This window comes from Hyperolius riggenbachi, chromosome 11 (assembly GCF_040937935.1).
Source record: "Hyperolius riggenbachi isolate aHypRig1 chromosome 11, aHypRig1.pri, whole genome shotgun sequence".
Classification (NCBI taxonomy): Eukaryota; Metazoa; Chordata; class Amphibia; order Anura; family Hyperoliidae; genus Hyperolius; species Hyperolius riggenbachi.
Genome location: NC_090656.1, coordinates 132,959,604 through 132,974,967, shown reverse-complemented (window position 1 = coordinate 132,974,967; position 15,364 = coordinate 132,959,604). Strand labels below are relative to the sequence as shown.

The 15,364-nt window shown below is 44.7% G+C and overlaps 1 protein-coding gene across 1 annotated transcript; it reads left to right on the top strand.

The window, feature by feature from the left end:
• The first annotated feature begins 908 nt into the window (after positions 1–908).
• On the top strand, positions 909–12,505 carry SAC3D1 (SAC3 domain containing 1). The gene is made up of 3 exons (XM_068261593.1): positions 909–1,002; positions 3,072–3,700; positions 11,781–12,505. The coding sequence occupies exons 2-3, from the start codon at positions 3,097–3,099 to the stop codon at positions 12,275–12,277; spliced, it is 1,101 nt and encodes a 366-aa protein (XP_068117694.1). The 5' UTR covers positions 909–1,002; positions 3,072–3,096; the 3' UTR covers positions 12,278–12,505.
• The last annotated feature ends 2,859 nt before the right edge of the window (positions 12,506–15,364 follow it).

Below are 15,364 nucleotides of genomic sequence, written 5' to 3'. Positions count from 1 at the left end.
TGTAGAGGGTCAAAGTTGACCCTAATGGTGCACTATGGGGGCGAATCGAACTTCCGGTAAAGTTTGCGGTTCTCCGCAATTGCGAACCACTGACGTTCGCCGGCGAACCGTTCAGGCCATCTCTAGTTGTGACCGCATCGGGGCCCTTGGGCCATCCCTGAACTTCAGGATTAGCTCTCTATTGGTCCTGTGCTTATAATAACCACTTCTATAGATACTTTCTGCTCCCCATTCCCTTCTTGCACCTCTGATACTTTAGTTGCCATTGGCAGGTTTTGGTGCGCCGTATCAATTGTTATGTACAATTGAGTGCTTGGGGGGCCCCAATGTAAAAGTTGAATCGGGGCCCACAGCTCCTTAGCTACACCACTGTACATGCTGCTGCTTCATCCAAAGTCAACTGTAGCAGGGAAAGAAATTGGTAGAAATGGGGTAGTGCTGTGAGCTGCAGGATGCCTGCAGATATTCTGGAGTCTCAACTTGTGCCTCTCCCCAGACACTGCACCAGTCCCGCGTTTGCCTATGGATCAGATTGTGCACTCCTCTAGGGCCATCACTATGTATTCTGTAAAGTGCTGTAGGTCAGGTGACCGTGACAGTGGTAAATACATGAATAAATAATAATAGTGCCCGTTTCTAGCTCTCCTGTAATGTCCCACAGTGATTCTCTTTTAGTATATACAGCTCTCCTCATATAGTGTCCGGTTCAGTGCTGCTGATCCCTCCCTTCTGTATACTGTACAATAAAAGCAGTAGACTGTACAATATACAATATACATACACTACAGTATATACAGTAGATAACCACATACGCTAATACAAAATGCCAGTAGATGGCAGCAGAGAGTTATGGTTAGACAATGCTGGAGACGTCATGCGCATAATAGGAACGTGCACCGGAAGTGTATTGAAAAAGAGGAAAACACTGCACATGTGTGGCTGCCGTGCCAATAAGCAAGCAGTGAAGCTGAGAAGGGAGAGAATCTCTGAACGACTGACAAAGTAAGACAGCAAACCTGCAGCGCCCAGGAGCAGACAGGCTATAAGAGGAGAAATTCGGCACACGGGAGGCTGAGCTTTCTAGATAGGGAATGCTTAGCAACCCAAACTCTAGAACATCATCAGGGAAAGGGTAAACCCTGATGGAAATAAGGAAGACAGGATGAAAATTAAACAAATTGCTGAAGTGGAAAATACATTTTAGAGTCTAAAAGGGAGGACAGAAGATAAAATAATGCCTTTTGGCTAACATTCTAACATACAAACTTAACACTTCCCAACTGTCCCTCTTTTGGAGGGACAGTCCTTCTTTGGGAACCAAATTCTCTGTCCCTCTTTCTTCCTCATGTACACACGGTAAAACTTCCTGTCTGATCACCTGTTGATCGGATGGGAAATTGCATCGTGTTCCCAGCATGAATCAAGCAGCATGCAGCTAATCCAGTCAGACTTCAGTCAGAGCACCTTATCTACATCCTTGTTCAGGGTCCATGGCTAAGGGCCAGTTTCCACTAGCCGCCATGCGTCCTGCGAAATGCTTGCTGTGCAAGTACGCAGCTGATTCCTGGAAGCCATGCCATGTGCGGCTATTGGATTCACAGCTGCCCGCATGGAAAAATGCTGCAATGTCAGATAAATTGCTTTGGCAAGCGATTCGAAGGGCGGCAGCATTATCCCCTATGGCAGAGTTTTCCAGCGTGATTTGCCTGCGGGTAAACTGTGGATTTGGCCCAATTTCTGCTGTAGTGGAAACAGGCTATTGCCTCTCCATGGGTTTTATAAACTAAAACATTTATAATGAAGTTTTAACCGTAATGCTGCACACCATAAAATAAGGGATCTGAATACTTTCTGAATGCACACTATTTATATAGATTATACAGTATACTGATATGTCCAGTAGGTTCATGAGATGCAAATAATTCCTAACTGCTTGTTGCTTGAAAATAGACTAATGGAATTCCACCTCAGCAGTATTCGATTGGACCATTTTCAAGCTGCATACATTTGCATATTAAAGCTGCATAATCCTGGAACAACCAGGGCCGGATTTGTAATCTTTACCACCCTAGGCCACTGTCACCTGCCACCCCCTTCAGTATAGGTAGCCAGATGACCCCTTCCCTCTAGTATAGGTAGCCTGATGAGCCCCCCAGTATAGGTAGCCAGGTGACTCCTCCCCCCTTTTCCTCCAGTATAGGTAGCCAGATGACCCCTCCCCTTTCCCTCTAGTATACGTAGCCAGATGACCCCTCCCCCTTTCCCTCTAGTATACGTAGCCAGATGACCCCTCCCCCTTTCCCTCTAGTATATGTAGCCAGATGACTCCCTTAATACCTCCTTCCCCAACCCCCTTTCAGTATAGGTAACCAGCTCGCCTTCACACCACAGCAGCCATCTGTGTCACTCATTTCCCCGCTCATCTCCAGTGCAGAAGCTTCCTCTCCGTCTCCAATGCTGCCCATGTCCATAGCTGTTGGCTGTTGCACAGGCAGCTAGCAGCAGAGTACCGCCTGATCTCCCTGCATTGCAGCATTTGTAAGCTTGCAAGTGCTTCACCAGTTTAGCCTGCTGCTTTGGTGCCACTCCTCCTGTGGTGCCCTAGGCAATGGCCTAGGTGGCCAAATTTTTGCAGGCGGCCCTGGCGATTTCTAGTTACGCTCTAGTTGCTGGTTCATTAAAAGTGACCCTAAGGAGAGGCATAAATTGAACATTTTGACTTACCTGGGGCTTCCTCCAGGTCCCCTGTCATCTTCCTGGTCCCTCTGGTGGCTCTGGTAATCCGGCGACTTCGACCAAAGTTGTGCATGTGCGGCCTCTGTGTGCCATCATTCAGGTCGCCATAAGCTACTGCCGTGATGAAGAGTCAGGTGAGCTACCACCTGGACCACGGTAGGGACCCAGAGGATGCCGGGGTCCTCACGGGCTATGGGGGGCTGGAGGAAGCCCCAGGTACGTCCAGATTTTCAATTTATGCTTGTGCTCAGGGTCCCTTTAAGCTCTTGTGCTGTCTGATCTACAGTCAATAGTTTAGATTTTATGAACAGTAACATTTTGAATTGTTCTTCCAGAACACACTAAGGGCAATCCGGGACCATGGATCGGTCATCATTACCTCCTGTTGGTTTATGTCTAGATATGTGTCCCGAAAAAGAGAGGAAGGAGCGTGAAAAGCATCAACGACTTCATCCCCTGGAAATACAAAATGGTCAGCCTGTTGGAAAAAAAATCAGAAGAGGGAAGTATATTATTGCTGACCCAGGCAGGATGGTTAAAGAATATAGCCGGCCTGCTGCAGGGAAAGAGCTCTCTTCTCCATCAGAGTTGCGGCCCCCTGCCACTCTTTTAAAAACTGTGCACTATCTGTTGATGGAAATTTGGGAGAACATTAATGAGAGAGACTTGGCCAATGTGGCCTTAGCTTACACATTTGTGTTTGACCGATTGCGTGCAGTGAGGCAGGACCTGACGGTGCAGAGGATTCAGGGTACTGAAGGAGCTGTTTTGCTTGAAGAAAGCCTCGGATTTTTGCTTTGTGCCCCTTACATAGTGAGGCAACTTCCTCCAGAAGATTATTGTGAAGTACTCCATGCAACACAGTTGCGGGAAAGCTTTGCTGAATTAATGGACTGTTACAGAGGATGTGGCAAATTTCCTAGACAAGCTGAATTTCAGGCACTTCTACTGTTGTATGATTTGGGTAAGGATTTGAGATTTCCAGAAAAAGGAATTTAGCTATGCACACTTTCTAAAGCAGTGGTTTTCAGTGGTGGCTTCATGGTATAATTAATCGATTAAATCATTTTTTATATACTTTTTTTTTTCCTTACCCTTCCTTATTTCCAACCAGCTTTAAAGGAAACCTGAAGTGAAAGAAGCCATGGCTGACATATTCATTTCCTTTTAAACAATAAGAGTCAGTTGCCTGGCAGTCCTGATGATTTTTCTGGCTTCAGTAGAGTCTGAATCACACACCTGAAACAAGCATCTGGCTTATCTAGACAGACTTAGAGTCTGAAGTCTCAAAAAAAGCTTCTTTTTATTTAATAGAAGTGTTTAACCTAATAGCCCTAACTAAACCGCTGCATTCCCGCCGCTCTAACTAAATCCCCCCCAAACTCCCGGGAGGGCAATCCGGGCAGCGCTTCCGTGTGAGGCAGGGCTATGAGGCGCAGCCCTGCCTCACACCCGTCTGTCAGCGGCAGATCGCCGCCTCTCCCTGCCCCTCAGTCTTCCTTCGCTGAGAGGGGCGGGGGAAAGGCAGAGATCCGCCACTGACAGACACGTGCGAGGCAGGGCTGCAGCTCATAGCCCTGCCTCACACGGAAGCGCACAGGCAGCAAAATCTACGACCAAGAAAGTCATGGATTTTGCAGGGGATGAGCCATGACGACACATAGGCGTTGTGAGTAACAGCAAGCTTAACATTAAGACTAGATTTCGGTCCGTAAACTGTTATATGAGTTCTATGAGAGCTTTATTCCATCAAACATACAACAGCCATATGTTTAGGTTCTTCACTACTGCTGTGTTTCCACTTGACTACTGAATCACGTGCAGTCAGCAGGAGTGGACAGTGTACTGTCTTCTCCAATGGTCTGCAGTGATGCGGCTGGAGCCCAGGGCAGATGCACCCCCCTTATAGGCTATATGGGGGAATGCATCCGCCTGGCCCTGGATTATCGCAGACTGCACAGAAGTGCGGTCCGCTTACTGCCACGGATCTCGTGGATCCGTTGCAGAGTGACAGGTGTGAAGGGCTCCTATGTATAACATAGGAGCCGTTCATTCTCCACTTAGCAATAAGCGGAGAATGGACAAATAGTCTGTTCCGCGGGGGCTCCAGTGGGATCAGAGCCTTACACCCAGTTTTGCAATCGGTAAAGTATGATTAAATTGATTTTGAGATACAGCTAGTAGAAGTACACAATGCTATCTTTAGCTTCATATACTTTTCTGCGGATGGGAGAGCTGCACTGCAAGTCAGTCAGCCCTGCCCTTTTTGCTGCCAGTCATACAGTGGGAGAATGCCTACATGTGGTGGGAGCAGAGTGAAGGGATATTCTGCTGCACTACACTGTCCAGTCAGCAGGCTGCAGAGGAATAAGAGCTACAATGGACCTAAAAGCCCTCTTATTAAAATGCAATGGAAAACAAGTTTGCTTTCTTAAAACAGAAAGCATTTTAGTAAGGGGGCTTTAAGGTCCGTTGTAGCCCCTTACGTACTTCTGGGAGGTTTTGGTTCACCATGAGCTTGCTGGGTACTCTGTACCTCTGGGTGTTTTTGCATATATTCAGCAGTGATGCACTGGGAAACATCTCGGAACTCACTCCAACCTGAATTATCTTTCTGTTTTAAGAAAACAAACTTTTGTTTTTATATTGTACTTTATTAGTGTTCCTGCTGCTGTCATACTTTTTTCTTGTTTGGTCACTCAGGTTTTTGATATTTGCTTTGAAGTGTTCCGTCCACTTTTGCACTTTCTATTGTTTACATATATTTATAGCACTTTATGTTCTTATCTTATAACAGTGCGTTATTAGTCTCTCTCTCTCTCTCTCTATCTATCTATCTATCTATATATATATATATATATCTATCACTGTATATATTTGGAGGGTTTCTGAGTGTGCAGGATTTATTTATTTGTGTGCAATATATGTTATTTTGACACCCCGCCATGCAAAAGTATGGTAATTCACATGTATAAAGTTACGTTCTTCAGTGTTAACGGTCTCTGCATTTGCAGTATGTAGCGTAACAGTTTCTACAATTCACGTATGGTTTCTGCATTTGACATTTGGGGTAAAGGTTTCATGGCCACGCCCATTTTCCAGTACCCACATCATGGTTTTGCGTGCTGCACTCTGCCTTTCTCTTTGGTGCCCTTGATCTTTTAGGATCCTAGCAATGCCCCTGATTATTGATATTATTATGCCATTCATTCTACAAATCATGCCAGCCTATCTATAAAGCAGTAAGCTTTAGGGAGCTGACCTTCATTTGAACCCTATCCACTAAGTATGCCCATCACTTTCAAAGGGAGCAGGATATTTTCCTCATCTGCTCATTGGTCAGACATGTTTGATGTGTGATATTCTCAGTTTCATGTGACCTGATATAGCCAACTGGGGGACAGGAACATAACACAAGTGTTAAATATCACAAAGAGACATCAGCCTTTTATAAATGGGCTTTTCCCTAACCATTCAAGTGTATGGCTTGAAAATGAGAGACTCCAGGCTCCTCCTCCTGGGGAAACACAATTAGCAAGAAGCGATTAAAAGCCCCCACCCCACCCCCTACACTTCAGTATTCTTGTGTTTCCGGCCAGTCTGGGACACAGTTAGCAGGAGTGCTTGCAATGCAGGGATAGCAGGCTAGATAGGCTATGTTTTATGGGAATTCTTTCCTTTCTTGGCCTGTGATCAGGCGCTGGGAGAGAAGATCCTGGCCTATGATAGTGGGCTATCCGGTGGATTAGCGGGCGGCTGTGCGTGCATGTAAAAGAAAAACTTACAGTTGCTATGCAGCATGGCGTTCTCCTCTTGGCGTACCGTTGGTGGTGTGGGCTGGAGCGGTGAGTCGGACAAGCAGGTGCAGAGTGATCCGAGCGCCGGCAGGCCCGAACGGAGGTGACGTAAGCGCGCGCGGGCGTGCAGTGACGTCATTTATAGGCGCCAGGAGGCGGAACTATACGGAAGTCCGGCGGCTTGCCATATACGGAAGACGCCGCGGACTCCGTTTGGGAAGCACAGGGCTTAAAAGGGAGTGCTTCCGGCGGCCCGCCCGGCGCAATGGAGGAGTCGCAGACGGGTGTGGAGGCTGCATCAGCCACGAGCGTTACATCAGGCAGCTCTATGGCGGTAACGTATATGGCTGCAGATACATGAATGTCATGACTGTATGTTATGGGGTTGTTTTTAGCAGTCAGGCATTTTACTTAGTCTACTTTCTTGTCTTCTCTATGTTTTCTCCTAAAGGCTAAATCGGATAGCAAGGGGGAAAGACCTAGGAGCAAAAGATGCCCAAACTGCCAAACCAAGTTAGAAGCAAGCTGGCCAAAAACATTATGTGTTAAATGCTCAGACAGAATTATGGCTTCAGAATCTATAGTCTTAGTTAAAGAGTTTATTGAAGCCATGAGACAAGAGATAAGAGGAGAGCTTAAGAACCTTAAAGACAATATAAAGGAAGAGATAAAAGAAGGTTTAAAAGAAAGTCAGGCAGTAGCAGTTCAGCAGAATGAGGGACAAATTCCAGTTGAAACTGCAGGCCCTGCCAATGTTAGAGCATATATCCCACCACCTCCAATAGACTTACAGGAGGAGGAGGAGGAAGAGGAAGAGAGAGAAGAAGATGAGGAGCAGGAGGTGGAATCAATGGAGGATTCAGATAGAGTATCAGAGGAAGAATCGGAAAACGATAGTGCAAAATTTAAAACTCCAAGATTCCTGTTTGCTCCGGAGGAGACGCAGGAATTGCTAAAGGCAGTATATACTACGGAAGGTATTAAGGAAGAGACAATGCAAACCACAAAGCAGGACATGGTATATGGGGGTCTCATTCAACAGCAGAGCAGAGCTTTCCCAGTTCATCAATCCTTAAAAGATATTATTACAGCACAATGGAAGGAACCGGAACGCAGATTGTTCATACCAAAATCAGCTAAAAAGAAGTTCCCATTTAAAGAGGAAGAGCAAAGCAAGTGGATTAGATGCCCCAAACTAGATGCGTCTTTAGCCAAGTACTCTAAACAATCAGATTTGTCCTTTGAGGATGCGGGAATGTTAAAAGATCCAATGGACAAGAAGATTGAGCTATTAATAAGAAAAGCATGGGAAGCGGCAGCATTTGGGTTTAAGGCGAATCTGTCAGCTACATGCATCTCTAGAAACCTTAAAATATGGCTAGAGAACCTAACGGAAAAAATAATTAAAGGGGAACCTTTGCATTCCTATTCTGCATCAATACCGGTAGTACTAAAGGCTATTGCATTCCTGGCAGACGCAACGGCAGAATCTATTAGAATCACTGCACGTACAACTGCACTGCTAAATACAGCTAGAAGGGCGGTTTGGCTGAAGGCCTGGGAGGGAGACTTAACCTCAAAAAACAGGCTATGTGAACTCCCTTTCGAGGGAGAACTGCTTTTCGGTTTGGAGCTGGAAAATGTTTTAAAAAGGTCAGCCGAGAAAGGGAAGCAGTTTCCAAACAAGAAAAGAAAAGTTTTCTTTCCAAAACCCTTTCAGCAGAAAAAAGATAAGAAAGAGCAAAGTAGAAATACACCATTCCAGAGAAAGTGGTTTCCCAAGGGTAGAGGAAGAGGGGGTTTTGTCCTTGGGAAATCAGATGAGACTAGAAGTTCCAAGTGACTCGGAGGTGGGGGGGAGATTGAGATATTTTCTGGCACAATGGGAAAGGTTAAACCCAGACGTTTTTGTTCTGAATATTATAAAGGAAGGCTACCGCCTGGAATTTTCGGTTCTGCCGCCAGACAGGTTTTTCATCAATCCCCTCCCAAAAGATGTAGAAAGGGCGATAGGGATGAGAGCAATGATATCATCCCTATTATCCATGAAGGTAATCAAAGAAGTGCCATTAAGAGAAAGAAACAAGGGTTTCTACTCCCATATTTTTTTGATAAAAAAGCCAACGGGCAGCTTTCGTTTTATCCTGAACTTAAAAAAGCTAAATCCATATTTGAAATACAAGAGGTTTCGTATGGAAAGCATCTATTCTGTTCGACAGATTCTGAACAGAGGAGATTATTTCATAAATCTAGATTTACAGGATGCTTACCTCCATGTTCCGATCTGGGAGAAGCATCAGAAATACTTAAGATTTGCAGTAAAGGAGGGAATACAAACGAAGCACTTTCAGTTTGCAGCCCTCCCCTTCGGGATAGCTTCGGCACCCCGAATATTTACAAAGATTATTTCAGAAATAATGGCACCCTTGCGACTGCAGGGAATTGCAATAGTACCTTACCTGGACGACTTGCTAATTCATGCGCAGTCAAGAGAGGCACTAGAAAGACACAAGGAAGTGGTAGTACAGACTTTCTCTCAATTAGGATGGATAATCAACCACCAGAAATCAAATTTAATACCTACACAGGAGATAAGGTTCTTGGGGTTCTTAATAGATTCAACCCAAGCAAAGATATTCCTGCCAAAGGAAAAAATAGACAGATTGAAAGAAACGGCAGCTCAAGTGGCAAAAGACGGGACCGTGACGATTCGGCACATAATGAGACTGGTGGGGTACATGACGGCAGCCTTTCCGGCGGTAACATGGGCCCAACTACACAGCAGGCGACTGCAGAACTTTTTACTGAAAATATGGGACAAAAAGCAAAACTCCCTAGACAGAGAGGTAGTGATACCGCAGGAGGTAAAAACATCATTGCAGTGGTGGAAGCAAAGCAGCAACCTGAAGCAGGGCAGGCTGTGGTCGCAGCAGCAGGTAGTAACCATCACAACGGATGCAAGCAGCATAGGTTGGGGGGCAGTATGCAGCTCGCAGCATATTCAAGGGTTATGGAGCAAGGAAGAAAGTCAGCAATCATCCAATGCAAGAGAAATGAGAGCGGTACACTTGGCAATAAAGGGATTCCAGCAACTAGTTCAAGGCAAAGAGGTATTAATACTATCAGACAATGTCACCACAGTGTCGTATATAAACAAACAGGGGGGCACGAGAGTACAAAGTCTACTAGACATAAGCATGGAGATGCTAGAATGGGCAGAGACCCGAGTAACATCCTTAGCAGCAACTCACCTCAAGGGAAGTCTAAACACACAGGCAGACTACCTAAGCAGAAACATAATAGAACAGGCAGAGTGGGCACTACATCAGGATCTGTTCAATCAAGTACAGGAAAGGTGGACAAGAGCAGAGGTAGATTTGTTCGCAACGCCAAAGAACAACAAGCTGGGAAAATTTATGTCGCTATACAGGAACGGTCAAGCAGTAGCCATAGACGCGTTGTCTCAACCTTGGCCATATCAGACAGTCTATGCCTTCCCTCCAATCAAATTAATAGCAAGGACAATAAAGAAATGGGAGCGGGAAAAAACAAATATGATTCTAATAGCTCCTTGGTGGCCCAAGAGGGCATGGTTTACCCAGCTGTGGGTGAAATCACAGGGTCAGTTTTTCAGATTGCTACTGAGGAAAGACATGTTGAATCAAGGACCCATGTGTCATCCAAATCCAGCAATGTTCAGTTACACAGCCTGGTATCTGAAGAACAGGTCTTAAGATCTAGGGGGTTGTCGGAGAAGGTGGTGCAGACATTATTAAAATGCAGGAAGCCAGTAACACAAAAAATCTATAGTAAGATGTGGAAGGCTTATTTGGCATGGTGCAAAAGGAGACATAAAGGCTCTAATTCCATCACAGATATTTTAGATTTTTTTCAAGAGGGGGTGGATATGGGGCTAGCTGTGAGTACGCTAAGGGTTCAGTGCAGAGCGCTATCTTTTTTTCTAGATAAACAGCTGGCCAAGGTAGGGCTAGTAAGGGATTTTTTCAAAGCTTTGGAAAGATCAAAACCAATAAAGGTGAAGGTGGCACCTCAGTGGGACCTGCCACTGGTACTACGGAGCTTAATGGAGGAACCATATGAGCCAATAAAGGAAATAAGTATAGAGAAATTAACTCTCAAGGCACTATTTCTAACAGCTATAACTACAGCAAAAAGAGTTAGTGATTTGCAGGCCTTGTCCATCAAAGAGCCGTTCTTAAGAATTTTTTCAGATAAGATAATTTTCACACCAGACCCAAATTTTCTGCCTAAAATAGTTTCAGATTTTCACAGAACACAGCAGGTGGTTCTACCTTCGTTCTGTCATAACCCAGCCAATGAAAAGGAGGAAAGATACAACCGCCTGGATGTCAGAAGAACGATTCTTCAATATTTGGAACGGACAAGAGAATTTAGGAAATCAAGTCATGTATTTGTAACGTATAGAGGTCCAAATAAGGGAGCTCAAGCGCCAAAATCGACACTAGCAAGGTGGATTAGGAAAGTGATAACTGACGCTTACAAAGAGAAGGGGAAAGAAGCGCCGCCAAGGGTTACAGCTCATTCCTCAAGGGCAATTGCTACATCATGGGCAGAAAAGGCAGGAGCATCACTACAGCAGATTTGCCAGGCCGCCACATGGAAAGCTCCGACGACGTTTATGAAGCATTACAGAATAGATGTCCTGTCGGGGCAAGATATGGCATTTGGGCGTAAGGTCTTACAGGCTGCAGTCCCTCCCTGATGTAAGTGTGAGATTACTTGTCTGTCTCTCATTTTCAAGCCATACACTTGAATGGTTAGGGAAAGTTTAGTTTAGACTTACCGGTAATAGTATTTCTAACCATTCTAGTGTATGGCGTACATCATCCCTCCCTATTCTTCAGGGATCTTTCTTCATACTATGCACACTATGGTGTTGTTCAGAGAATAAGTCAGCAGTTGAGGCACTCAGGGTATCTTGGTGGCCGGATTCTTGTTGACATACTGAAGTGTAGGGGGTGGGGTGGGGGCTTTTAATCGCTTCTTGCTAATTGTGTTTCCCCAGGAGGAGGAGCCTGGAGTCTCTCATTTTCAAGCCATACACTAGAATGGTTAGAAATACTATTACCGGTAAGTCTAAACTAAACTTTTGTGTCCAGCTACAATGTGTACTGATGCTGGGCGAGGTGGAAGGTGCTGCTTTACTTGTATGTAAATTTGTCAACCTGTTATAATGTATAATTGTATCTTGTTTGTGTGTTATAGGAAATATGGATGCCATAAATAAAGTTCTGCAACTTCCCCATAGTATTCAGGGTAACCCACAAGTCCGTTTGGCACTTGCTATAAATAAAGCTTTTATGGAGAACAACTGGGTAAGACTCTTTCGCCTCGTTCGCCAGCTGGATTGCCTGCAAGCATGTGCCTTCCATCACCACCTCACCAAATGTCGAGACCAAGCACTGCGTACTTACACCCATGGCTACAGCAGCCGAAATTGTCGTTTTCCACTTGATCACCTCGCTTGGCTTTTAATGCTTGATAGTCCCCTGACACTCAGCGATATGTGCCAGAGACGAGGACTGGGGATCACTTCAGGAGAAAAACCAACAGTTTTATTTCTCAAATCTTCATTTAAGGATGTGGAACTGGAAAGCCCTGGAAAAGAGATTCAGCTGGTGGAAATGAAAAAAAAGGATCGGTCTTGGGCTGAGGTGATGAAGGGGGAAGAGGATGTGCACTGTGAGAGAGTCCACTTCTAGTGGGCAAACTAAAAAAAGAAAAACCACAAACCACTCTGTAAGGAAGTGGTTAAAGGATAATCTGCTCATTTGTCCTGCAACTTGCAGTGTTATCAGTTAGCTTCAGTGAAGCCAAGCTTTGCCTTCTAGTGACTTTATACCAGTTTTTTTTTTTTTTGTCTTTTTTTTATGTTAGTTTTATGTAATTTCAATGGGAGTAATTAAAAAAAAAAATATTCCGCTAGTAAACACCTGAATCTATCTGTCTATACTGTATACACAAAGGAATATATAGTGTTACTTCATTTAAAGAGGCACTGAAGCTGAAAAAAATATGATATAATGAATTGGTTGTGCAGTACGGATAATTACTAGAAGATTAGTAGCAAAGAAAATATTCTCATATTTTTATTTTCAGTTATATAGTGTTTTTTTATAACATTGCATCATTCTGTAATATTTGCAGTTTACACACTACTCAGCATTGTAAATGTTTTTACTGAGCAGTCTTGTGAACTATTGACCTGTCCTCTGGAGAGAAAAAGAAAATAATGTGACTGACAGTTGAGATAACAAGCTTCAGAAGATAGAGCTCTCTGCGACTTTGAAAGTCATGGAGCTCAATGGCTTTTTTGCATAGATAACAACTGGAGTTTAACTCTTCCTGTACTGGAACGATATTCAACTTATGTCTCTGCTCCTAATTTTTTATTTCTTAGCTGCACTACACATACAAATCGTTATATCATAATATTTTTTCCGCTTCAGTGTCTCTTAAAGTATTCGAAAAATAATTTTAGTGTGCAACATGCAAAGATGTATTCTATTAAATTCCGAGATCACTAATTTCATGGAATTATTCTTTTGTGAAAAAAAGGTTAAAGGACAACTGTAGTGAGAGGGGATATGGAGGCTGCCATATTTATTTCCTTTTAAACTATACAAGTTCCCTGGCAACCCTGCTGATCTATTTGGCTGCATTAGTGTCTGAATAACACCAGAAACAAGCATGCAGCTAATCTTGGCTGATCTGACAATGTCAAAAACACCTAATCTGCTGCATGCTTGTTCAGGGTCTATGGCTAAAAGTATTAGAGGCAGAGGATCAGCAGGGATCAAAGCTAGCATATTTCCTCTGAATGAAGCAAGGTTTTTGACTGACTCACATGGCCAACTGCTCCAATTTTGTCTACTTCTTAGCTCCTGGCTTGCTAGCCAGCCAAAGCTTAGGTACTTAAAGGAAACCTTACCTGGGGCTTCCCCAAGCCTGATCCAGCCGACCTGCGCCCTCGCCGGACCTGGACTATCCTGCGGTGCCCTAGCGGCGGTTAGTTTAATTTTCAGCCGACTTAGAGCCGTCCCCTGGCCGCGCGCATCCTTGTTCGCATTCCCGCCATAAAGCGCGTCCTGCGCAGGAAGAGAAAACTCGTGCTTGACAACAGGAATGCGAAGAAGGATGCGTGTGGCAAGGGGCCGACTCTCAGTTGGCCAAAAATGAAACTATCACGCGACCGGGGGCACCGGAGAATAATCGAGGGCACAGGACGGCTGCAAGTTGCCTTGGGGAAGTAAAAATTTTTTTTGTTTTTTTTGTTTTGTTAAGGTTCCCTTTTAAGAAGAGGGAAGTCTCTGGATCCTAATGAGGCTTCACTTGGCATCCTCCAGTCTTCTGTTGCAGCTCGTGGAGCCTCCAGAGATTACTGACAAGTGCATGTCGGTAATTTGATCCAACCGTTCTCCTCTTCAAGCATAAGCATGGCCATACTGTGCCTGCGCATGTACGGCCATGCCTCATGCAGGTGCGGCTCCATGCTACTGCGTAGGTGCAGCCATCCTCGCGCAGCTGCACCAGGGCCGTGCTTGTGCCAGAGGAGGAGTGTGACCCATATACTCCTTTGGGTGTTTGAATTTGAAATGGCCCTTACGGTCCGTAACCAAAATGTGTTATTTCTTTTCATTTATTTTGAACTGTCATGACGGATCACATCATGGATGATCAATAAGATGTTTGCTAAAGACAATAGACTCCCATTCCCTTGCAAAAGATGGATCGGGGAACAATCAACAGTCTCTGTAGATTCCCTGAAGATCCCTGTAGAGCTCCACAACAAACCAACACTTGAGCTAAAAGCCAGAGTCATCTTTTCTGTATGCATTACTGATAAGCTGCTACTTGCGGAACAGTACTGTCATGACTGACATGCCTGATCAGCACAGAGTTGCAGCTAGTCTTGTCATATCTGACTTTAAAGTCTGAAACACCTGATCTGCTGCATGCTTGTTCAGGGGCTATGGCTAATAGTATTAGAGGCAGAGGATCAGCAGGGCTGCCAGGCAACTGGTAATGCTTAAAAGGAAATAAACATGGCAGCCTCCATATACCTCTCTCTTCAGTTCCCCTTTAAAGTGTACCTGCGACGGGTAAAGTAAAAGATTTTATACTACCCGGGGCTTCGTCCAGCCCCATGAGCACCGACGCGTCCCTCGCTGTCCTCCAGAGTGACTCCTTCAAGTGGTATCGGTCCCGGTAATCTGGCTCGGTCGCGCCAGTCGGCTCTTTTGCGCATGCACTGCCCCACCACGCATGCGCAGAAGAGCCCGACTGGTGTGACTGAACCACTTACCAGGACCGATACTAGGCAAACGGAGGCACTTGGGGAAGGGGGTGGGGAAAGGACCCATTGGTGCTCGTGGGGTCTGGAGGAAGCTCCGTGTAGTATAAAATCTTTTATTTTACCCATCTCAGGTTTACTTTAAAACTTAACAAACTTTAGGTCTGGTTCACACTGCAAGACTGTTTTAAACACTAGTGATTTTTAAAAGCTCTTGCTAATGTTAAGCTATGGGGGATTTTTTTTTAAATGTGGAGTATTTGTTATTTTATACAAATAGCAACGCTGCAGTGTGAATACTTACATTAAAATACATTGTCGCCACGCTTAGCTGATCAGGTCAGAGTCTGTTACAGACCTCTCAAATTAACATCTGATGGGGGTGGTATAACTTGGAATAATATAACTCAGCGCTGCTATTAGCTCTTCTCCTGCAGACACCCAATGCTCATAAGATACACATACAGGTGACCAGTCCCAACAACATAATTCAATG